This window comes from Embiotoca jacksoni, unplaced genomic scaffold, assembly GCF_022577435.1.
Source record: "Embiotoca jacksoni isolate LCO1_2020_lvr unplaced genomic scaffold, fEmbJac1.0.p SCAF_16, whole genome shotgun sequence".
Lineage (NCBI taxonomy): Eukaryota > Metazoa > Chordata > Actinopteri > Embiotocidae > Embiotoca > Embiotoca jacksoni.
In genome coordinates, this window is record NW_027185296.1 from 1105857 (window position 1) to 1130449 (window position 24593).

The 24593-nt window shown below is 41.8% G+C and overlaps 3 protein-coding genes across 4 annotated transcripts; 2 read left to right on the top strand and 1 right to left on the bottom strand.

Moving 5' to 3' along the window:
- The first annotated feature begins 271 nt into the window (after positions 1-271).
- ubxn6 (UBX domain protein 6) lies at positions 272-6425 on the top strand. Of its 2 annotated transcripts, XM_069150093.1 has the most exons (11): positions 272-444; positions 900-1057; positions 1737-1795; positions 1915-2043; positions 2185-2282; positions 2410-2485; positions 2606-2690; positions 2795-3014; positions 3394-3524; positions 3693-3841; positions 4356-6425. In XM_069150093.1, exons 1-11 carry the CDS (start codon positions 362-364, stop codon positions 4479-4481), a joined length of 1314 nt encoding a protein of 437 aa, XP_069006194.1. In that variant the 5' UTR covers positions 272-361; the 3' UTR covers positions 4482-6425. The 2 variants fall into 2 exon arrangements, with proteins under 2 accessions (XP_069006194.1, XP_069006195.1); XM_069150094.1 differs by lacking the exon at positions 3693-3841.
- A 538-nt stretch (positions 6426-6963) lies between these two features.
- Positions 6964-18652, bottom strand: chaf1a (chromatin assembly factor 1, subunit A (p150)). Its single transcript, XM_069150091.1, has 17 exons — positions 18630-18652; positions 18052-18552; positions 16872-16919; positions 15975-16606; positions 15390-15452; positions 14994-15238; positions 14781-14862; positions 14609-14677; positions 14098-14315; positions 12381-12549; positions 12033-12113; positions 11010-11108; positions 10632-10881; positions 9666-9822; positions 9179-9500; positions 8971-9052; positions 6964-7758 (listed from the first exon to the last, which is right to left on the bottom strand). Exons 2-17 carry the CDS (start codon positions 18113-18115, stop codon positions 7646-7648), a joined length of 2694 nt encoding a protein of 897 aa, XP_069006192.1. The 5' UTR covers positions 18116-18552; positions 18630-18652; the 3' UTR covers positions 6964-7645.
- A 582-nt stretch (positions 18653-19234) lies between these two features.
- scamp4 (secretory carrier membrane protein 4) lies at positions 19235-24276 on the top strand. The gene is made up of 7 exons (XM_069150095.1): positions 19235-19321; positions 19852-19878; positions 20004-20132; positions 20284-20440; positions 21384-21485; positions 22304-22421; positions 22596-24276. Exons 2-7 carry the CDS (start codon positions 19872-19874, stop codon positions 22782-22784), a joined length of 702 nt encoding a protein of 233 aa, XP_069006196.1. The 5' UTR covers positions 19235-19321; positions 19852-19871; the 3' UTR covers positions 22785-24276.
- Positions 24277-24593: the final 317 nt, after the last annotated feature.

The window sequence follows — 24593 nt, forward strand, 5'->3', positions numbered from 1 at the left end:
CATTTTGACTTTATTGTTAGTGCTAAATTGAAAAAAGAAAGAAAAAAAAATAAAAGAAAAAAAATAAAATAAAAGGTCCTCCTCCTCTTTTTTTCCTCTAAAGGTGACCCATTTTAATACTAAGTACCAGACAATACTAAAAGTTTTGTGAGCCATAAACAGATAGGTTTGCTACTTATTTTTTTTATGTCAATTCTGATCTCAGCCACACGGGGGCGACACCCATGTTTACAAAGACGGAAGCAGTTTTCTGTCAGCTGAGACAGTTTTGTTTTGGTCCTCCTCCTGGCTGAACTTCGGTCTTCATCTCTTCTCTCAGCGGCCAGGTTTTTACGGATAGCTAAAAAAAAAAATTAAAAAAATGAAGAAGTTTTTTGGCGACATCAAGAAGGACATGAAATTCAAAACCGCGGGCCCGGGGAAGAAACTAACAGACGAGACGAGGCAAATAGAAAACTTATTTCAGCTGCTGCGATGCTAACGAGCTAGCCGCCGAGCTAGCTGTGCAACGTTTTCAAAAAGTAGTCAGCAAATAGCTAAGATTTTACTTTTAGTATGTTTTGAAGCTAACCAGAACAATGCCGATTTTTTTTTATTTTATCCATATGTTTGCGTATAACCGGAAAACTGTAGCAGCTTGTTAGCTTCTGGATTAAGTTGCATAATACTCGGCACGGTGGGGAGTCGCCCATCTAACGTCAGTGAGACTTGGCCTGCAGTTAATCCCTGAACACGCTTCTTCAGCTAATTACCTAAATACAGTGACGTCACGTGTCTCTTAAAAACCCACCTCACTGAGCGGACTCGTGCCCACACCCCACGTGAGGAGGTTCCGAGGGCCGCCGTCAAGCCGCGACGTTGTTTCCTCACCTCACGTCTTTCTCCTCTCAACACCACAGTGCGAAGCCCGAGGTGGTGCAGAGCAGCTCCGGTGCAAAGCAGAGCCGACATGCTGTCAGTGAAGGGGCCCAGAGGGCCGGAGCCGCGGCTCTGGCCCGGATTGATCAGCAGCAGCGGCCGCATGTGCACACCGGCCAGAGCGCCATCCGGATCCAGGGTGAGGAGACGCGCGCAGCGCTGTCGGTGCAGGAGTTCACTCGGGGGGAGCTGTCTCCAAGTCAGACCGACGAGGAGTCCCACCACTCTTCACATAGGACCGGGCGATATGGACAAAATCAAATATCACAATATTTTTGAGCCAGTACCTCAGTATCACTGTTGTAGGGACGACTATTGGTACAAAATATTTACATAATGAGATTTCTGATAAATAATCATGGGTAATGTGGATATAATGACTAAGTAAGTAAAGGCACATAATAGAACAGCTTGAACAGTCTGGTAAGTTCAGAAAAATGACATCACTTTATGGTAATGAGGCAAAGAAGGGGAAAAGACAATGATGCCACATCACAATATTACGTAATCCAAAATCTAAGACAATATATCGTCTCATATCAGGAGACAATCAAATATCAACATATCGCCCAGCACTATCTTCACGTCACGGTTAGGTTTGTAGTTAATGGTTTCAGTAATGTTGCTTTCCTTGGCGATTAGATGCAGCTGTCGTTGGAGGTTTTTGGGATGCATAGCCTTTGTCCAGATTGTTTTTATTTTAAACTACTTAAGAGTTTGATTAAGGAATTTTTGTCTGCTGTTGTTTGTGATTCGTTGACATGTGCTTTTAATCAGCAGTTTTATATAATCGGATGATTTTCTGCTCTTGTTTGTAGTTAAGAAAGAACTGGAGGCGGAGGCAGTGGCTGAAAAAGAAAAGGCAACTGCAGCAGAGGTGTGTATCGGTCCAATAATAATAATAATAAGGCTTCTTTAGGGGCATTTTAACATAACGTTTGGTTCCCAGTGGTGAGTATTAAGTAATGATGTTGGTGAATGACAATTTCTGTGCAGGCACCCAAAGTGCCGGTGAAAGATCCCACCCGTCTGTCTGTGTCAGGTGTGTATTTCACCTGTCCGCTAACTGGAGCCACGTTAACGAAGAGTGACAGGGAAGTTCACCTTAAAGAGGCCATTTTAATGGTACGTCTAAGCACACATTTACTTGTTCAAATTCGTACGTGTGCAGTTCTTGGCAACATAATAATGTGATTTGAGTGATAAAAAATAAATGCTGCTGTGTTTAGTACTGTTATAAAACATGGACTCTGTTTTGACTGTCAGCGGTTTGAGGAGGACGCAGTGGAGGCCTCTGTTATGATGATGCACACATTTAACAAAGACAAAGAGAAAGTGAAGGCTGCTGTGGACATTATAAGCAAGTAAGACACCGATTAATGATGATGCTAATGACAAGTTTCTTTCACTAAAGACTTGTTTTCTACAGTTGAACATCTTGATTAACTCTTATGTTGTAACAGTTTTGTTTCGTCATTGTTTTGTCGACAGGTATGTTGAAAATATATGCAAGAACCCCACAGAGGAGAAATACAGGAAGATTAAACTCAGCAACAAGGTCTTCCAGGTGCGTTTGAAGAGTCTTGGTACTCATGTCCAACATATGTCTTTTTTTGGGGGGGGGCTCAGGAAAACTCGTTTATGAGAATTTAAGGCGTCTTTTATATCATTTGTTGTTTTCTTTCAGGAGAAACTTCGTTCTGTGGAGGGCTGCAGGGAGTTCCTGCAGGCTCTGGGCTTCATAAGTGTTATGCTTCCTGTAGAGGGGCAAGGTAAATTATTCTCGATGTGCACTGGCCAAAGATCTTCCCGTTATGCATCACAGACATTCAGTCTTTACATCTTTTGACTTGTACGTACTTTTCATGGAGACCAGAGGAGGAAGAGGAGTTCCTGGTGTTACCAGAGCAAAGTCCCGATGCCCTGGAGCTGATGATGGAGAGGAGGGATCGTCTTCAGAGAGGAGAGCCGGTCAGAGCTCAGCTGAACAGGCAGCCTCAAGCGTTCAGATCCTCTACGAATGCTCAGCGCTTCGAGCTGCCGCCAGAGTTCTACAATCTGTCGGCGGAGGAGCTCAAGAAGGAGCAACTGCAGAGGTACAGACTTCATTTTGAGGGTACAGTCAAAGTCAGAGGAGCTGCATTTGTAAATTGATCAAATTAAGCCCGTGTAGTCACAAAGAGCAGAGAAATTAGCCACAATATTTCCCCGATTATGGTAGTGAGTTAAGATAATATCTCCCTCTTAATGCCATCTGCACTTTCCAATTTAACACCTTTGTCAAAGTGCGATTATGCACCCCCGATCCATCAGGCTTGCCTGAATCTTGCTTTGCTTTTGCAACTTGGCAGCAAATTTGACTCGCGTCCAGGTCACGCACGCCTTCCATCACCGGTGTCTATTTGTTCCATTAGTGAATGCAAACCTTTTGGAGAGCCTGCACTGAAGGAGTCGAGTTCTTTGTGTGTTTCTCAGGAGTGATTTGGTGGAGAAAAACGCCATGATGCGCACTAAAGCAATGAGGGAGAGGGAGGAGCAGAGGGAGAGACGGAAATACAACTACACCCTGCTCAGGGTCCGACTGCCTGACGGAAACCTGCTGCAAGGTAAAGCTCACTGTTCTTTTACTATTTCAAAAGATCCAGCAAAGGTCATTCAAAATGTATTGAACAAAAAGCCATCTCGTCAGTGTTTTCACTGTGAAAAAAAAACCTATCAAGCTAAGCTTTGTTTACAAGAAATGGTCGTGACCCCCCCCACCCCCACCCTCACAGGGACCTTTTACGCTTGGGACCGGCTGCCCGTGCTGTTTGGGTTTGTACGGGAGTCCCTGGTGGACGGCTGGCAGCCCTTTGAACTCATCGCTCCTGGAGGTCAAAAACTACACGAATCTGAAGAAGTTGCTCTCGCAGAGTGTAACTTAGTGAGTTCAAACCAGAGTCCTCTCATGAAACATCTCATTTAAAAAAAAAAAACTCATCATGTAAACATACACTACTTCCCGTCTCAGTTTACGTTGTCACATTGGAGTGGAAGAGTCAAATGGCTGAAGATGGATTACAACACTGCTATCTACAGAATCTATAAAGTATCACAAAACATTGCGATGCTCAGGTGTACTTTGATATTGTTTTACACCTCTAAAATAAATCATTTCCAGTTCAGGCTGGTGATATTCTTCACTGCACTGATTGAAGTAGTCTAAACTCCAAAGTGAATATTTGAGGCATTTTTTTTAAAAGAAATACTATTTTAAATTTGTATTAGGACAAATGAAATTGAGGCCTCAAAGGGATTTTACAGGACAAGAAGTCCAAATATTTGCTTGTTTTCTCCATTCTACAACATGCTGCATAATGTATTGACTTCCCCTCTTGCTCTGCGAACTCGTGCTCGACATGTATTGATATTATTTTGCCGTCTACACTTTCTCTCAGGTGCCCGCAGCCCTGCTCACGTTTGCCTGGGATGCAGCTGTGCAGGCTGATATTGCAGCCGCCGGCGGAAAGAGCCCCGCCCTTCTCAAACCGGAGCTCCTGGAAACCATTCGGACCCTCAGCTGAGCAGACGTCCTCTAACCCCGAACTCTCCCCGCTACCTCCCACTTAACCTCGCACTACTGGGGGAGGAGGAGGAGGGGAGAGTGAAATTGCCCCCTGAAAAGTGATACATTTATTTTTACAAATTCTAACTCGAAGGCAGTAGCAGTAATAGACCGGGCGGGAGGGGGGGGGGGGGGCAACTTCACCCTTAAAGCGTTTGTTTAGCCGAGCCCGTCCCTCGGGTCTCCATGTGGCGCCCTGCGGCCTGCCGCCGCCACCGCAGCAGCAGCAGCACCTCGCGCAGGAGGAAGCACTACGAACAGACGGGAGGACGAAGCAAGGGATTCGTGTCAGTTTGTGTTTTTGTTGCATCCTGAATGTACATGCTGCGTATACTCTGTGACAGCAGTCCTGTGCGCTATCCAGTCAGGTATACTTTACATGGCATGTCGAGACCTCGTTTAAACTGTCCCCACTTTCTCCGTTTTTGAAGTATAGAAGAAGAAGAAAAAAACGAGTATTAAAAGGCAGGTATTATTGTTGAGCACCTACAGTAGATCCTGTAATTTTAAGCGCACTGAGCCTCCGTTTTGCTTGGCAGGGTTCAAGGTTAACTCGGTGTTCAGTCTGTTAACTGATGGTCTGCTACGATGTGGTGTGTTTGCTCGTTACGATTTGGTGTGTTTGCTTCCGTGACTGTAAACATGCATAAGCTCCTGTTGCCGTTCGTCCTCTGCTCTGCAGTGGACTTTCACTCCTTGGCGTTGCACAACAGACTTGCTTCTGCGGTTGCTTAAATATGAGCACAAGCCCAAATCATAAATCAAATATGTGTTTTTTTTTTTTTAATGGACAATAATTTGACTTTATATTAAGGGCTTAGACAAACACGGAAAACTTGAATTACAAACAAGGTCCAAATTTAGTTTTCAGAGCGTTGGCCGAGCGCTCACAAGATGATGCCGATTCTGTTACCAAAATATTTTCTTGTATTTTGCCAGTTTCAAGCACTTTAAAGGGTTATTTAAAACTTAAGATGTTAAGAGTGCCCTGAATATAAAGTAGAGAAAACGCAAACCATTTCATTGTCCACACCAAGTGATAAATGATTAGGAGGTTACTGCAGAAGCTTCATGTCACCAACTCACTCTGGCATGCAGATTACATTTCTGTTCTTAAAACTGGCAGCATGGACTCTTGTTGTATTGATGTTTTTTTTTTTTTTTTTTACTAATCCTGAGTCATCTGTTTGTATCAAACACTTTTGTTTTTGCGATAAAAAGGTTCTACATAACAAACACGGTGAGAGTTGCATAAAAATGCTCGCACGCCTGCCGAACTGAATCCAATGTCGGCTCAGACTTGCGAAACGGACGGACGTTTTCTAACCGTCATCTCCCTCAAACATTTTACTGAAGGTTGCTGCATTCAATTTAGTGGTGGTTTTGTCGCACGTGAATCGAAACCACGTAAATCTGTACAAGCTAATTATAGTTTCTCCTGCATAGTGGTTGGTTAAGATGACAACAACCTACCTCTCGTCATTCTCTAAAACATCCCAAGTGAGTTGTGCACAAACCCGAGATACGGGACAGTGTGTTTTACTTTCGGGGAATGATGCTAATTATTGTCAACACCTTTTATCTTGTTTAAATATTTGTTGCACTTCAAGAACATAACAAATTACAAACGAGCTGATGTCAAGCATCTGCTTGATGCACAATCCCAGCCAAATCAGCCACAAGCAACATTGCTGCACTTTCCTGCACTCTGTCCTCCAGTTAATCCATGAAGGGTTGTAAATCTGTTGTCGGCACTGTAACCTTAAACACGTAATTAGTGAGCAGTTGTGATCAGTCCAAATGCTCTGTTGCTTTTCAACCTGCCTGTATTAAAGAACGCTTGCACTGCATCTTAACTCTTATTTTAATAAACAGAATAATGAGGCCAGTCCGGTGAACTTCAGTCTGTGCCTGTGAGGATTTATTCGGGAGCTGCTGCGAAATGTTTTGTGTTCTAGAGTTGGACGTGTGAAGGATCGAGACGGCATTTTTGGGGTCAATGTCTATTTTGGGGAGTAAAGAAATTCCGATGTTGATGTATCGTCAGATATTCTTAAATGGAGATGATAGGCTTTGCTCTGTTTTATCGTTTGTTCGCCCAGGGACTACAAGCCGTTCTCCGTGGAGGTTTTCGTGTTGCATTATTGTTCCAACTGTTTAAGAAAGGTGTTCATTCAGCCGTCGGGTCATTTTGGAGGATAAATATCGTGGTGCTGTTGAACTGCAGTGTTTTGCTGACGGCTGTTTCTATTATGAAGTCCTTTTTATGGGAAGTTTCTATCGAGAGGCCGGCTCAAATAACACCTTTTCCATATAATGCGATACAATTCAACAGCACCATAAACTGCACCCTTTTGACTATCGATGTCATTACCAACAGCACACTTCCTGATGACAAACATCAGTCAATAGCAGTGAATGGTGAGGGAATGACCAAAATATAAAAGTGCATTATTTTTATTCTTGTTTAATGAATTTATCCTGTTCAAGTATTCTTGAAAAATTGAGAAAATACATATTTATAAAACATTGTAACACTGAACCTAACTGTACAAGTACAGATCTAGCAACTACTCCAGCGAGTTGTCAGAATTAGAAATTGCAGAATAAATGCACCCACTGAAATCACAGGGAAATGTACAAGTGGACTTTTAGCCTCTCATTTCCCACCCAATTTCTGCCAAACTATATACATTTAGACCACGAGCTATCCAATAACTTTATGGATTCAATGTTTGAAAACCCATAAATAATGGTGCTCGTGATGTCTCTGCTGGTTCTTCTTGTGAAAATTGGTAATTTCCATTCTGTTCAACCCACTCTGCAGTAGCTAAAGCGGTACCAGAGAGGTCCACTTCAAAAAGGCCTGTGATAAACAAGCCTGACTGACACCTCAATGCAAAAATCAGACATAGTTAATGAACATGGACAAATCTGCCCTCAATAATCAAGTTAGTCACTCTGATTATATGCACAACTTTTACCACACAATGCTGCTGACGGAGCGCGGTGCTTCATCTTGATTGAAGACTTAATTCTCTCTTAGACCCAGTAGAGTTCAGAACCAGGAAGGAGGAATTAATGAGGGAACCGGGGTTGCCTGGTTAGGGACCGTCCCATCCTTTAGACAGTGTCAAGTGAAGGAGCCGAGCCGGCCGCAGAAAGAGTGTCCGTTTTGGAGGGGGCGGCTTCCATTAGACGGTCTCCCTTGCTGGAAGAGTTCTTCGTGGCACGGTCTAAAAAGTCAGATGTAAGGTTTCGTTTAGGAGAAAACGTATGCATCCATTTCAAAACTGGAAAGTTTGCAGGTGTCGTAATCACACGGGAAACTCTTCTTCATCTTCATTTATGTTTTTACGTGCATCTCACCATACAACGGTGTCACTTTTGATAATGGTGTTGGGGAGATTGTCTAAAATGTGGAAATACAAGAACTGTGATGGTGAGATACTCTATGCACTTAAATGTCATTATTTATTTTTTTCACGAAATTCTTGCACTTCTTTTGACACAATTTGTGTATCATTGCTATAAAAAGCAAATACATGATTTATTTAGATTATCTTTTGGGGGCATTTTGACGGGGAAGAGCGCAGGGGAATGACACGAAGCAAAGCTCGGCCAGCCACCGCTGAAAGCTGAGATTGACAGCTTGGGGCGAATGTGCCCATGTGACATGCATGCTAATAACTCGGCTATCGGGATGCCCCGCAAATGCACCCCCCCCCCCCTTTTCATTCAAAGTGCGAAGGAAAGTCCCAATGTTGGAAGCTAGGAAGAAATATGCTGTGATTTCTCAAAGGGAACAACTAAACAACGCTTTGTCACACAGAGAACCAACCAGTATCTTCAGAAAGGGGAAGTTCTGCTGTTTATTTTGATGTGTTGTACATTTTGAAGCGATCAGGACTTTGTGACGCAGTAGTTTGAAAATTGGTGAAGAAGTTAGTACAGGTAGTATTTTGTAGATGTTTGATCTATCTGCATATCATGATTACTTTGGTATCCACATATGTGATTATAATCATTACAAAGCTCAAGTTATGCTCTTTTTTTCTGATATATTCATTTACACACATTAATCTAGCCTTGCAAGGTTCTTGTAAAGTTCATGGCGTGCCGTTACATTTAAAATGCGCTGCACGTCACTGTGATGACTATTTTTTTTAGAGCAATTCAATCAAGGGACTGGGATGTGAATATTGATGCACTGTGCGTCTGTCGAGCTCTGAGGTTTACCTCGAGCCTGCCTGAACCCTGCGGCTGTATCCAGACATAAATAAAGGCTCCTGGGAGGGGAACCGCTTAGTTAAACATCTTGGCTTAATATTTGCAATAGTTTTTGCATCCATGGATCAGTATTATATTCCTACGCAAGTATCATGATGATCTAACACATTTCTGAATCCGGGAGTAAACTTTAAAAGTAGGCCTACTGGGTAACTCACCACTCTGCGAGATGACGACGCAGTCTTCCTCTTCATCCTCTTCAGTGTCAGCTTGAAATCCGTCAGCCTCCATTGCTTCCGCCTGGCAAAGAAAGTAAAAAGCCTCAGTCAGTTTCTGAAAAGCATGTTTTTGTCAAATGAAACTTTTTAAGGGTGACTACAAAGGTAACCGTGAAATCTGACTGAAAACCGAACAACCCGTCTTTACCTGCTCGGGATCCGCACATTTCTTCATGAACTTGGTGATTGACATGCTGCCTGTGCTCTTCCTTTTGTTGGAGGATGAAGGCGTGGTGGAGGAGGTCTGGGGTCTCGTGGGAGAGTTTCCCTGAGAGCCTGTGGCCGCCTGAGGTTCTTCACGGGTCTCTTCTCGAGCTCCGGTGGTGAGGTAGGTCCACTGGCAGGGGACCGGGAGAGCCTCCCGCTCAAAGCGGCACAACACCTCTGTGTGCACGTACCAGCAGCAGCGTCTGTAGGTCGCGCGCTTCTCGTACACAGCATTGTTCTTGATGAGGCGCTTCAGCTGTATTCTGGTCAAAGGAGGGAGGGGGGGGGGAGGGAAATAAATAAAACTAAACAAAAACAAATAAAAGCGTAATTTTACCTCAAAGAAATACCAATAATGAGTTTAAGTTTTTAGGAATGACTTCCTCATATCCATTTTTATAATACGTATTTATACATAAGCTGCTCACCTGGTGGGAATGTTTTCTGCTGGGCTCTGAGGGCTGGACAGATCAGGCAGTGACGATGAGGAGGAGGTCTGCTGACGACAAAACTCCTGAAACTCCGTGATGATCATTTTGCTGCTGTTGAGATTTCCATGCAGCAGAGACAGCAGCTGACCAAGTACTGTCAGAGAAAAGAAGATTAAGAGTCTTTATGATTATGCTCAGGAGTAAACATTTCAAGTAATTTATTACAAACTGTAAAGAACTTCCACAGATACATATTCAGATATTTTAATTTCTCTATAGAAAGATTTTATGATTTATACAGATGTATGTTTCTAACAAGTAAACTCAGCTCACTTACAGGAAAAAAACACCAATTTAATCATGTTTTTCTATATTCTGTTTATGTTTGATTAATTGTGCCTAAGTAATGATATTTAAAACTTGGGAAAAATGTTCCATTATGAAAACAGGCCAATGGTGTTGAATAGGTTGGAGCAGCACCACCTTACCACCACCTAAACAGGGTGGTCAAAGCAACATCTCACAACAATACATACAATACAATATCCATAATGTGAACGGTGCACGTCATTTAGAGCAAAATTTAAATCACAAAAGCATGTAAACACCATTCAAGATATCTTGTATGCATATCAACACAACTGTTTTCAATCCTTGTCATGTGCTCACAATGTACACTGGAAAGTGTTGGGGGGGGGGGACTGCATTCAGTATTGTAAGGTTGATGATTGCAACGAGAGGAAGACAACAAAAAAGTACACGCGACTATCAGCACAGTCCAATATCACCTTAATGCGTCTTAAAGAGGAACGTCTCCGCTGCTGTTGGGTCTCTAATAAATCCTAACTACAGAAAGGCTGGTCTGCAACATTGACCCGTGTGCGTGTGTGTGTGTGTGTGTGTGTGTGTGTGTGTGTGTGTGTGTGTGTGTGTGTGTAAGCCAACCATATGAAATAAACTTACATTGTGCTTCTCTCTGTCCCTTCTGCGACAGCTCTGCTGCGCTGGGGCTGGTGTCTGCCTTGGGTAAAGGCTCGACCCGACACACAGCATAAGGCTGGAAAAGCTCCAAACTCAGTCCTTCTCCCTCCCAAACGCAGCCCCTCACCACAGGCTCCAGCACTTTCATCTTCTTCTTGGTGGACATCAGCTCATCCCACTCCCTGGCTTTCAGTTTCTGACGCAGTTTTTGCTTCTCCAGGTCTCCACCCTCCTGGAAAGTTGGATGTGTCTCAGCAGTGGTGCAAACAGTAAACGGAAACTTTGCCAAAGTATTTCGAAACAAAGAAAAAAGAAAAAAAAAAACTTAAAATGTGCTGTAAACAATAATACGCTTCATACCTCCTCTTCCAGTGCCCCTTCATCATCTGAAAGGTAGCCGTGAGGAACAAAGAAGCCGTCATCATCGTCGTCATCTTCGCCTCCTTCTTCTTCATCTTCCTGAAAGTGATCAACAGTTCAAAGCTTTTAAAAAAAAAAAGTTTCATTATTATCGTCTGCTTTGTTCATGCTACATTTACTGACGTGAAGCTGAAATGAAAAAAATTAACCAAAAGTACAAACCGAAAACAAGACACTCAACTCAAGAAAAAAAAAAAAAAAAAGAGGGAAGCTGGGGTGCGCTAACCTGGCGTGCCAGATGGTTTGGTAGGTAGAACCATCTGAGAAGTTGTCCTTGGAAAATATTTGGAAAAGGACAGGCATTTTCAAAAACTACCTGACAGGTGATCAAAAATCACCTAGTGATTTGATAGTGACTATCAAAAATCGGATCATTGTTGTTTTCAAACAAAAAGTTGCTTTTCGCTGCCAGTGTGTCTTTATAGGACGCTGATTGGTTCAAACCACTGCTGGTTCCAACAAACATATAACTTGAAGCCTGACGAGATGGATTCTCACAATCTCTCAAATCCATGTGCCTTGTAGGGAAAGGGATGTGAACAGCTGAAGACAGTCAGGGGGGACATTTTTTTTTTTTTTAAAAAGGGTTTGCACTCCGACAGCGTATTTCCTTTTATTTCTGTTTAGATTATCAAATATGGCCACAGACGATAAACAACCTTATTAAGGCATGGATGAGCCAAATACTGACTTATTCTTAAATACCCATATTGGTTGTCTTCCGAGATGGATTTTATGTAAAAAAAAAATAAATAAATTGTGAATTCTATAAAGTGGTCACTTTGCAACCGCTCTGCCAGATTCAAGGTTTTACAAGAGGAGAAAACAGTGGCTGCTTTGTGTCGTTGGCAACAACCGACAGATACTGTATATCTGTGGGTGCATAAAAGTGTAATACTGTGTATCAATGTAGATACTAAATAAAGATCCTCCTGATTTTTTTACCATCCAATAAAAACTCACCCCTTCACTATGAGACAGGGACTCTCCTGGTTCCTCTTCCTCCCATTCTTCATCACTGTCCACCTCATAGTCGAGCAAGTCCTGTGGTGGCAGAACACAGCTGTGAGCATTACAGATACTCGACTATAATTGTCTTGGATGAAGTGAAAATACTGAATCAAAGCTTCAGTAAATGCAAAGTATAGCTATGAAAACTGGGTTCTCTGTTTACACAGATGTCTGCGTTACATTTCCACACATGCGCTATAAAAAAAAAAATGCTTCGTAATGTTGGGATGTTTCACCACCGAGGTGATCCATGAACTGAGCGAGCTGATGCCTTTGCCGAAGAGTTGTTTTTTTTTTTACCTTGTCTTGTCTGAGGGGGCAGCGAGGCGAGATGTGTGAACTCTTCTTACTCCAGGTGCCCCAGTACGCCGGACGGTAGTTCTCGTGGAACAGCAGCAGCTTCATGGGTCCGTGACGTTTACGGTCTGGTACAGCATCTGGTTCAGGCCCCTCCACTGTTGCACACTCGCTAAAGACACCGGGGCAAGTAGGGAGAAAGAATTAACCATGAAGCTAAAATACATTTTACAATCTATACACGAGCATCCGTGTGACGTACAGCATTTAAACCACTGTTTAACATGTTTTAATCCTGGCTTTAAACACTGCACTTTTGAAGGCAGGATAGTTGCGTCATTTCTTTTCCATCCACATGAATATATAGCTTCAAGGTGCCACGGAGCAAATTCATGTGGCTGAGATTGGTATAAACCATGAGCACAGTGGTAAATCTAAGAGAAATCACACAGCAACAAATGTTTTTGAGTAATGTGAGCTTTTAACAAATTCCCACAGAGTGACCTCGTAACACTGAACTCGACATGTAGCTGTAAAATATATCTATATATAGTTATAAAACTTCTGAAATTGAGGCAGTGGTACAACATCCTGTATATAGCAAGATATAACATTACTGTATATTTTTTTAATTTTGAATTATGCAAGATTACTACTGAAATATATAAAATATGTGCTATATATTAGACAACATGTCTCAGGCGGTGCATCTATTCTTGTACTGTTATTGTGTGAGACTTATGTCATACATTGTGAACAGGAAAAAAAATCCTTTCAATACAAAAAGAAAGGAGAAGAACATTATATCAATGATGAGGTTTGGTCACACCAGGATGAACAGTAGGCTACATTAGGAACAATAAAAGGCACGCAATGGCTAAATGTGGACGTGGCAGACTACAGGCAATTGTGGCGCATGTATTTCTATACTGTCATAGAAAACAGCAAGAGAGACACATCCTTGTATGTGATTCTTTTGCGCTGGAATCACATGACACTTGGTTTTAGAGAGGAGTTCAGTCGATGTAAGGTACAGGGCTATTTTTAGATTTTGAGAATAAACACAAATTATTAGGAGAATATAATACATAGGCAGAGAGGATGTTTTCATCCCTACTCCAGTCCATTGGTAAGGCAGCTTTTTGCCAACCACCAGTGACACAAAAAAGAGAAGAAAAAAGTGTGTACTGACAGTTTGAAATAAAAGTCCTCTGGCGAGTTACCAAACTGTCTGCCTATTGTTCAGTATACGGAGGCTGTCAATCAAGGCTCAAGGAGCGTGTTTTAACACGCTAGCAACGTATTACATAAATCGACCATGTACTGCAACACTTCAAAAACCTTAATGTTTACAATTTGTATTAACAGGATTGTGTATTACATCTCCAATTATAGTTAAGAATAATTGATGTCTCAGTCTCACTCGATCTTACACATAATCTTTTGGTTCTTCAGATATTACATTTGAAATTTGGGAGAGAAAAAAAGCTGTGCTATCTGATATTTACTACAAGCTTGCTGATATTGGCTATAATACATCCGGTATTTTCTTATCACTGAAATATCCCCATATATCAGCTTTAGTTAGTAGATTTCATCTTTGTCTATGACTGTAAACAATCCTAAATTCAGCACTAAAGATTCAGCTTCCTGGACGGAGAGCAACCATGGCGGGAGAGGTGTGTACACAAATTACGATAATCCCCATTTCCAGTCTCACCCGAGCGAATCTGTCCGTCTGGGTTTGGTGGGTCCTGAGCGTCGGGGTTTTTGCCCAATCCAATCTTTCAGTCCATTTAGGTTATCAGCAGGCTTCAACAAGCACCGGTCCAGCTCCTCCAGAACAGAGTCCTCACACTGAACCCGGCACAGTGGTGCCAGAGACATGTTTTCTTTAATCTCAAATGGAGCAAATTTCCCACATGCAGCTGCAAGTGTCTGAAGAGACAAAGGGACAAAACAAGTAGCAGGTCCATAATTGATGGTTTTGGATTCAGTTGATTGTAAAAGGAGGGATGCAGAGGATCAGAGGAGGTATTGCAGTTGAAACAGTATACACTTCAAGCCCATGCAAATTCGGCACTTAACATAATCACTGGCTGTCAAGCAACAACACGGTGCTCCAGTGAGCACGATAGTTCGAAAGACATTTAAAGATAAATCCACCTGAATAAAAAAAGAAATGAAACAAATTTCACATTTTTCTGGTATAACGTTGGAGCTCTACTAACCTTTGGAGCCTGTTGGATCTTAGATTTCTGTAGAAACCGTGTAATTTCTGCTTTCTCAGCTTTGAGACGCTGTAAACAGATCAGAATAGTCAATAGATTATTCAGCAAAATGCTTAATTTCAAATATAGAACAAGAGTTATTGAACCATCTTGGACTCCCACGTAAACTTACATCTTTCTCTTCTTTCAACCGTTTCTCCTCTTCTTTCATTCGCTTCTCCTCTTCTTTCTTCCGTTTTTCTTCAAGTTTAGCCCTGAGACCAATTTTAAGCAAAAAATAGAAAATGAGCACACCAAAATCTGCCATCACATCTTTAACCAACATTGACTCATGGCACTGAAAAGATTTTTTGGGGGAAAAAGCAGAGACCATTGCATTACTCACTCTAGCTTGGACTTCCGTAGCTCCTCTTTCGCTTTTATCTTATCTGCCTTTTCCTTCTCCTCCTTCTCCTTTTTCTCTCGTTTGTCCCGCTCATCTTTTTCCTTTTTCTCCCGTTTTTCCCTTTCTCGTTTCTCCCTTAGTTTGCGAGCCTCCTCTTTCTTTTTCTCTTTTGCAGCTTTGGCCTCTTCCTTCTGCCGTTCCTTCTCCTGTCGCTGCTGAAGCTTGTCCTCTTGTTCATGGAAACTCTACAATTGCAAACGTTCAGTCAGCTTTTTTCTTAACTGATAAAGTGAGTGAGAAATTTGACAGATAACCAAAGATGTCATTTTAAGTCATGTTTTTAAACTGAAAACTAGAGAAGTTGAAACCCTGCAGCGTATATTTTAAAAGTCTCACCTTTAATGCGCGTCTATTGATCTTTTTCTGATCTGCTGGGATCTTAGGGGTGGTCTTTGGCTCCTATGAGGGGGAAAAAAACAAACATCTGATAATCAATACTTCGCATCTAACCTACGCAACATTTCATTGATGTGATTTAAAGCTGGACAATGTATTACAATATTATTAATACCAAGGTAGGTGAGCATTTCCCAAATTTACAGTTTATCTGAAAGCACTGACAGACATCCTTTTAACACGGTCACTATCAATAGAGGTATTTGGCCAAATTAAGAGGTATTTCTGTCTGTCAATTCAGCTCATGCCTGAAAAAAAAATCTATTTCATTAACTATTAGTTATTCAATACTTAATTGTTATGAATTTTCACAAGTAAATATCCAAAAATTACATTAGCTATACATTCTGTTAATGACAGAAAGCAAATGCTAACCAGGACCTCTTTAGCCCTTTTTTGTGATGTATGAAGATACTTTACCAAACAAATTCTTCTGAATAATAACTACTATCAAAATTACATGATAAATATTACACAGTCCTGAGTGGGATCAACCAAAAAGGAGGCCATGGGTGCTGTACATACTGTAGGTGTAGTCGTGGGTGTAGGTTCATCATTCTTGGACTTTTCTGGTGAGCTTTCAGACATGGAGCTGACTGATGACGGTGACTGCGTGGACCTGTTTCCCAAAATGGAAACGTTTGCTGACTCGTTCTGCTCCTCTGACTCGCTGTCAGAATCCTGCGTTGTGTCGAGCTGAGCGATAGATGCCGTCTGATCTTTTTCTTCCACGTCCTCTTCTTCATCACTGTCGCTTTCTGTGCAGTCTAAAGTCTGTTTTTTAGGAGTGCCATCAACATTGCTGGGTTCATCGGCAGAGGCACTTTTGTCTTTGCAGTGATGCTGGTCTTTTGTCGGGAGGCAGGGAGAAGCGGGTGCAGGTGAAACACAGGGCTTTACAGGAGAAGATGTGTGGTCCTCAGTCAGATCTATAACCATGTTCTTGTTAGAGGTCGCAGAGCGCCTGTGGCTCAGGAAGTCATCAAGCGGCCCACGGCCATTAATTAAAGGTGGTCCACTACGCACAGGGAGTGGAGAGGACTCATTCTCATTCTCCCTGTCTGAGACTCCAGGTTTAAGGCTGGCACGGGCACAAGGGCGCTTAGGAGACTGGTTCTCTTTTGGCTCAGGGTTCAGGCGCTTGAACGGGAGACGAGCTGCAGGCAGAAAAGAAATACTGATCATTTGAAGCGGCACTACTACGTAAATATATTGTCAAACAGAATTGTGATTTGATCAAAATTATGCAAAAGTGGGGAACAATTGAGGGAAAAGAAGCAATAAAGCAATAAATTACAGAATGCATGGTATTGAAATTATTAACCCTTCAAGATAGATTATTATCAGTGGTATCTGATGTCTTGAGGATACTAATTAACCTGTTTATATTCTTGAAAAATAGAAAATAAACGTTGTATTTACCTTGGATAAGTTTCTTGTTGGCATCGTTCCTTGACTTACAATCCATGCCTGAAAAGAAAATAAACACAAGCACTTTAGAAAACAATACTTTATACAAAAACTTCACGTCAACATACTCTAATTTGCAATGATGGACTGACAGGAGTACTGTCCAGAAAAACAAACAAAAAACCAATACATGTCAGGTTTTTACAGCTGTGGGACTGATGTGAAAACAACGGAAACTTTTACAAACAAACAAAAATAACAACGCGAGTATTTGAAAGTGCTGCATTCAATGTCACAATACTTGGCAGCTTCGTCGTGCTAACATCACAGTATAAGAGGGAACTTAATAGTTGTGTTTGGTTGGTTTGCTCTCCCGCCAACCGGTGTGTCAGCCGGTGCTGCAGGCCCGGTCGAGTCTGCGGGGCGAGAGCACCTTTTCTTTCATCGGGGCTGTCAGCCGAGAGGCTGTATGGCCGACCGCAGTACCGAAGACTCCGCACACAACTCCGGAGAACGGCTGCATTGTCGTGTTATTGCATCCACAAAACGTGTTTAATGTTTGTAAAAAAAAAAAAAAAAAATAAATAACCGAGCGGCTTTGAGGGTTCAGCAGTGACGTCAGCTTCCAGGTTTGGTGCTAAATGTTAAGCATCTTAAAGACGCTAACACGACTAGCCTGCCTGCTAACGCGACAAAACTAGCTTTACGATAAATGCAGCGAGGTTTGTCCCCTGGGGGTTTACTGTCCTTTTAAGGGAAAACGCAGAGTTTGGTGAATATAAACTACTAAGAGCTTGAGGCCAAACGTAACTACTTTAAACGTTGGTGTTGTGAAGTTTATGTTAGTTCAAATGAAAACAGCAAGTTGTAGCGAGTTAGCTGTACACAGCAGGCTATAAAGACTCAAGTCAACGGTGGATTTTTGTATTAAATAATAAAGGTTTCTCTTGTAATAATGGCATTAGCTATAGTTAACCGGTGTTGCTTGTTATAGCGCGAATATTAATGTTAATACAGTCGCTGCTGAGCCTCGGGACACCGGGACCGATTTATCTTTTGTTAGTTTGTCATTATTTTTCCGCTTGTTTAAACGGTACAAACGAAACCACACTCCGTATGAGGCGTAGCAGCTGACATTTCGGCAAGTTGTTAAAAAAAAACCTCCCGAGAGCTCGCTTCCACAAAACGTTACCTTTTCTGCGGGGGGTCGATGCTGCCAAATGTCCGTCCACAGATGGGTTGTCAGCCGCCAACATCCCAACCGCTAACCCGGGGGCTGCTATCGTTTTTGCGATATCCTCCGGCCAAACGACGTCGAAACACCGGTCCAGTTCACGTGAACCCCTCTGAACGTCCCCGATAACGAACCGATATTCTGCTGCTACTCAAATAACATGTACAGTTAATTTATTTCACTAAAACATGGCGCACACTCCTTCTGCAGCTCCGACGTGCTCCCCTGGTTTGCCCCTCTGCCTGCCTCGCGCTCCTCAGTCGGAATTGGCGGGAGCTTGTCACGTCGATCAATAACCTCCTCTGATTGGTCAACGCCAAGTCCCCCGGGTTGCTGTGGGGATGTTTGTTTTTGCGCAGCTGCATTGCGCGTTTGTTCCGTCTTTCATGTCACGATTCGCTGTAAAACAATCTTGATAGATGTCGATTTCGAGATATTATGCGATATTAGGCTGTTCCCCTGAAAGAAAAATTGCGGTAAACTCCTGTAATTTGTGGTTTAAATCTGTAATCGTACTTTATGCGCACGGTACCCACCCCGTGTCGTCCGCCCTTGTGCTATCGACCAAAGAGAGTCAGATGTAAATGCGCAAGGCACGCCTTCAGGCCGATGTTTCGGGCTTTGTGATTGGCCACGGAGTTTGACTTTCATAAGTCAGGGGTTGCCATGTTGTGTGAAATGAAAGAAATGAGTCCAGATAAAGTCCAATTAGGCCGGTGATATCTGGGTGATTGTTGAGTCAATAACTGTTATCATAATAAAGGCACATCACGTGATATCCACAACACATTTAACCAATAGATTTGTTCAATTATCGCTTTTACACATTCTGAAAGACGTATTTTTTTTTTTTTTTTCATTTCTTCTGCAATTTTGTTGGCTTCAGTGAGGTAAGTTGTTGAGTGTGTGCTCAATGTTGACGAGTAACGTCAACAAGGGTTTCACTCTTCCCAGAAAGCTCCGTCTAAAACTGTTTACTTATCGGGGACTGGACGGTTGTCATGTCGGTGTCACGCGTTTTCCGTTTGCCGCTCTCGCGAGTTCTGGGACTTGTAGTTCTTTCGCCCCATAAGACGTGTCGAATACGAACCGTTTAGAACTACAAGTGCTCCACGGTGCGGTGCATGCGCAGTACGTTTTTTTTATGGGGGACGGAAAAGCGCATCCTGAATGATTCTCGGACCCCTGCAGTTGTCGACGGAAACGTGAGGACATCAACGTTATCCCGGTAAAACTGACACATCTTCATTACGCTTTGTGTTGACTTGTTAGCTGTAATTGTCCTGTCAGTCTTTGTCAACTGCTAACTAGTTAGTCAAATGAAGCGACAGCGTGAGATAAAGAGACACTGAGCTCATCTTTGGTCCCGTTCGACTACTGAGCAGCCCGACAACACGCTGTAGCTGCTATCTACTGGACCATATCGCATATAAAGTAAACATTTAATAACATAATAGCGGTATAGTTCAATTAAAACTGGATACATTATTGTTTGCGTTTTATAATTAGTTAGACCAAAGTTGGAATGGGCATCGAGGAGAGAGGCACGTGACTTGGCAACATGTTCAAATGTATCAGTAGTACTATGTTTACAACTTTAACTGGATGAAGGGAACACAGTTGTGATCAATGTTACCAATGTTCTTCAGCTAATAAAGTAAAAACACGTGAAAATAGTTGATAGATTTCCTGCCTGGGATGCTCTGAAAGCATGAGCTTTAACTAGTTATTCACATTTCTTGTGTTGTTTTTATTCAGGAAAGGAGTGGGATTTCAAAATGGCAGGTTTGTCTCTATTTATCTATCTATCTATCTATCTATCTACCCATCCATCCATCCATCTATCTTGCTGTAACATAATAAAATAGTAAGACAGTAGTGTGATGATGACACTTTGCTTTCTGTTTCAGAACGTGTGAATAACTTTCCTCCCCTGCCCCAGTTTGTAAGAATAAAGCCATGTTTTTACCAGAACATTGAAGAGGAAATTCCTACACCCCATCAGCAGTTGGTTCGTAGAGTCTACAGTCTTTGGATGTGTACGTGTTTCCACATACAGTTATTTACTTTTTATGTCACTTTTTTTTGAGGAAGAAGACAGATTCCTTCCACTGCTTTTAAGTTGAAAAACTCACTTTCTTTTTTCTCCTTCCCTCTTCTCTTCACAACCCTGTACTCTCTCTTCCGCAGTGTATTCAGGCACACTGTGCATAAATGTGATCTCGTGCATTGCTTGGTGGGCCGGGGGCGGAAGTGCCATAAACTTTGGCTTCTCCTTGCTGTGGCTCATCCTCCTCAGTCCCTGCAGTTACACCTGCTGGTTCAGACCACTCTACAAAGCTTTCAGGTTAGTCATCGTTAGCCAAAGGGTCTCTGCATACTTAAGAGATTACAGTATAACATCAGACACGCAACAGTGACACTTCACATGTAAAATAAACACATAATTACAGGCAAAACCAAACTTAGTGGAAGTGTTAATATAACACCATGCTTGAGGTTTGGAAATGTATAAAGTGCATTAAGCACCAAACTGAATTTAGGTATCAAAATTTAATGTTTACCCATCCAGTGAAACTTTTAGTGGTCAGAAATCAGTGGGTTTAAAGCCTAAATTTAAAAATCTCAACAGAGAGTACCTCCCAAATTGGCATAGGAAGTGTATTCCAAAATAGGACTTAGAACGATTTCTGCACCTGAATTAAATAAAAAGTGTCATTGTTTGGCTATGTAATGTAAATGAAACCACAAAGTACTTGTGACATACTTGATATGTGGCTCAAAAGTAGAGGGCGGTTTAAAATCTATTCCTAAAATTTTGTTTGCATCACCCGGAGAAATTGTGCAGGCATCATAATGAAAAGAAAATTCCATGAAAACAGATCTATATCAAGCTGAACCAACAAGCATCATGTCAGTCTTCTGGGAGTTCCTTTATAGGAAACTGACTCATTAAGTGATGAACTACTGACAAGCAGGTCTCTACTAGCTCAATTTTCTGTTACAGGAAGAAAAAATTGTGTTCTTGGCAAAGCACTGATAATGTATGCACAGACTGTTGTGTTCCAAAGGAGCTTCTAGTTCACTGATTTTAAAGTTGCTCCCATCATGTTCACTGAGCACATTTCCATCTTTCCTGAAGCTTGACCTATTGAGACCATCATAATAGTTTGACTCGCATATTGGCAACTAGGAGGCGGAAGCAACGATGCAACAAACACAGAGTAACTCCAGGCTTCTTTACCTAATAATCCCTTTGTATTCTCTTTTTTTTTTTCTGTTCTTCACAGGGCTGATAGCTCGTTCAATTTCATGGCCTTCTTCTTCATCTTCTTCCTTCAGTGTGTCGTGACCTTCATCCAGGCTTTAGGCTTCTCTGGTTGGGGAACATGGTAAGTTGAACTAAACCAGCTCTGAACACTGCGCACATCTTGTCTGCCAGTTTTTGTCAGAGTGGGTCATGATGGTTTTTGATCAAGGCAGAGTGTAAATGGGCTTTTCGCCAGATGGTTGCATTTTCTGTTTAATTATGAAATTAAGATAGATGTAATTGTAAAATAAAACCAAGGGATTTTGCATTTTTAATGTAACTCATTGCCAGTTGTAGTATGCTGCTGAGGTGGCGGTTGCCAGCCAGGTTTGTTGTACCATCATGCTCATGATGTTGAATGTAAATATGAACTGAATGACGAGGAGACAAACTCTTTAAGGGTAGTATGCCAATTGATTTAAAATATTAGTAACTATTTTATTTTATTCATTTAGTTTTGTGGTTTCTTAATTTGCTGCAAAAAAACAACAACGCATGGGTTCAGCTCTTAAAAACTGAGGTTTCAACACGCATCACTCAAAAATATTGTTTCTGAGGTTTCTAAAACTTTTATGTAGAATTATTCCCGTTGCTCCTTTGACTGCATGTAGTCATTTGAAAATGTTTTGTAGTTGTATAAGTTTTCACCCTGACAATCCTTAAAACTGTAACATGTAAGTTGAACAACTGGACATCTGCTTGTGATAATATCACTGTTCACTTGTGGTACGATGTGTGATGACAAGTCAGCTGATCATCAGTTTGCTGTTCTGTCACTCACTGCTTAATGGTTCATCAGTAACTTTGGATTACATTTGTCTTAAGTCCACTTTGCCGAGTGTGTACTGTCTGAAACACTAACCCGCACTACTCCATCTCACTTTCACCACCACCTCAAAGCGGCTGGATTGCAACAGTGATGTTTTTCAGCAAAAATGTGGGCTCGGCTATAGTGATGCTTATCTCAACTCTGCTCTTCACTCTGGTGACCGCTTTAATGGCATTCGTTCTACTTAAGGTGAGTGTACTCGTAAGCCGACCCCCCCCCCCCCCCCCCCACACACACACACACGCACAGGCACTTACATTTAGTTTTCTCCTTCCTTTGTGCATGTTAACCCACACAGACACTTGAAAACACACAGGAATACACGTTATGAACATTACCCCCGCTTCTCTTCTCGTGCTGCAGGTGCACAGACTGTACCGAGGCGGTGGCGGTAGCATGTCGCGCGCTCAGGAAGAGTGGAGCACCGGCTTGTGGAAGAGTGCACCGGTGAGGGAAGCAGGGTTCAACGCTGTTGCTCAGACAGCCCAAGGCCCGAGTTTGCCAGAGTACCCCGCCGCCGTGCCGAGCTATCCTGACAACAGCCGCTGGTGATAGCTCAGGATCGCCTCTAGAGGGAGACAGACAACAGGCCCATTTATACAACACTCAAGAAAGCGCTTCAAAACCCCACAATCATTTCACCATTACATTACAAATTATCAAGGTGCATTTTTTTTTTTTTTTTTTTTTGATGATGAGAGGACAGGATAGCAAAAAAAAAAAAAAAAAGAGTTTTGTCACCAAAGCTCAGTAAAGCCTTGCGTGCTTGGTAGAGGGTCAACTTCAAAGTATGCCATTACATTTCAACTTTGTTTACACCTATTTTCCTCGAAATCACCGACAAACACAGTTCTGTGCTCAACTTCAAGATTTTTTTTTTGAGAGGTGTAGTGTATTCAAGTGGTAATCCAAAAGGAGTGTGCACAGTTACAGGACAGCATTGTGTGAAGGATGTGTGCCTTATGGATCATCATGATAGAATTGTTTTGTGCATTGCCAGAGCAGCATGCTAGAAATTGTATTATGCTGAAGAACAGGGTTTTTTTTTTTTTTTTCTTTGGCCAACTGCACGGTTTTTATCTGGTGGAGTTCCTCTCTGTGTTGCTGTGTTGTATATTCTGGCAGGACTTCATTTTACATTTGATACGCTGTGCTTTATGTTCCCATGCTTGCCTATGATCTCTCTAAATGCACGTGCAGGATTTGCATGTGAGAAATGTCTTGCTTGATTCCGCCTTAACAAATGCTGCTTTCTTTTGTAAAACTGGATTTATGCTTCAGTGAAGCAACTCTCCTCTGTGGTATGTCTTACTGAGCACTGATGTGCCAAAACACTTGTTTCCAATTTTTTGATATTTGAAAAAGTCACACCCAGAGTAGATATTGTGTTGTATTCTGCCTCAGTATTTCTCCGTTTCTGTTGTTCCAGAGCTACACTGTTTGCTTTTAGTGGTCAGCGCCCTGATTTAAAAGCACCTTATCAGCTGTTGTTAATGTTCCAGTCACTTTCACCTTCTGCTAGATAGACTGAATTGTTGTGTATGGTGATTACAGTGTGGTTGCATGCAGCCCATTTTGGGGTTTGGACTGAACTAGGTTGTCTTATTTCAAATGAACTGACCTCATGTAACCAATAGAAACGGGCACAAACAGGCTGATTGAAACCCTGCATGTAAACGTGGAAACAGATTGTATGAATGCAGCCTAATACTGAATGTGACTAATTTTCTGTCATTCCTACAATCTTCTGCTGAACCATATCATTAAAAGCAACCAATGTGTCTTTTTATGCAGGTAATATAACACTTCAGCTAATGTTAATCCAGCCAAAGCCTGAATGAAGAATAAGCCCTGACTAAGAGTAAAAGGTTTTTGCCTCTTACAACATTTCATTTTTCTTTTCTTGTAATAAAAGTGTCCTTCATGGCCAACTGCCAAATTAAATATTTAGATTTTTCTGTTATTTGATAAGTGATGAAATGAAATGGATATGTTCAACTAACCTTTAAATATTGCTACATTTCAATAAATATTCTTATTCACATTGCGTGTCTGTCTGAGATGATCATAAAAGACCTTTTAATGGTTGGATTTATGGTGAGGGTCTGAAAAATGACTGGTCACGTCTGTATTTATAAATGTTTCAAACTCAAAATTGATAGCCATATTATCAAGTTTTACAACATTTGATGAATTTAAAATGCATTATGCTTACATGCCAGGAGACATGTTTTTGTGTCGTCTATCCGTTGGTCAAATTCACATAAACACGATATTAAGATTGCCTCAAGGGAATTTCATCAAATTTGGCACAAACATTAACTTGGACTTGAGGATAAACTGATGTGTTTTTAGGGATCA

What these genes read in the sequence shown, in the direction of transcription:
- ubxn6 (XM_069150093.1), top strand. Translation starts at nt 362, where the DNA reads ATGAAGAAGTTTTTTGGCGACATCAAGAAGGACATGAAATTCAAAACC. An exon ending in AAACTAACAGACGAGACGAG is followed by an intron (nt 445 to 899) that starts GCAAATAGAAAA and finishes TCAACACCACAG; the next exon opens with TGCGAAGCCCGAGGTGGTGC. An exon ending in TGACGGAAACCTGCTGCAAG is followed by an intron (nt 3,525 to 3,692) that starts GTAAAGCTCACT and finishes CCACCCTCACAG; the next exon opens with GGACCTTTTACGCTTGGGAC.
- chaf1a (XM_069150091.1), bottom strand. Translation starts at nt 18,115, where the DNA reads ATGTTGGCGGCTGACAACCCATCTGTGGACGGACATTTGGCAGCATCG. An exon ending in ATCGACCCCCCGCAGAAAAG is followed by an intron (nt 16,920 to 18,051) that starts GTAACGTTTTGT and finishes TTTTCTTTTCAG; the next exon opens with GCATGGATTGTAAGTCAAGG. An exon ending in CAACAAGAAACTTATCCAAG is followed by an intron (nt 16,607 to 16,871) that starts GTAAATACAACG and finishes TTCTGCCTGCAG; the next exon opens with CTCGTCTCCCGTTCAAGCGC.
- scamp4 (XM_069150095.1), top strand. An exon ending in CCACTCTACAAAGCTTTCAG is followed by an intron (nt 20,441 to 21,383) that starts GTTAGTCATCGT and finishes TGTTCTTCACAG; the next exon opens with GGCTGATAGCTCGTTCAATT. An exon ending in TGGCATTCGTTCTACTTAAG is followed by an intron (nt 22,422 to 22,595) that starts GTGAGTGTACTC and finishes CTCGTGCTGCAG; the next exon opens with GTGCACAGACTGTACCGAGG.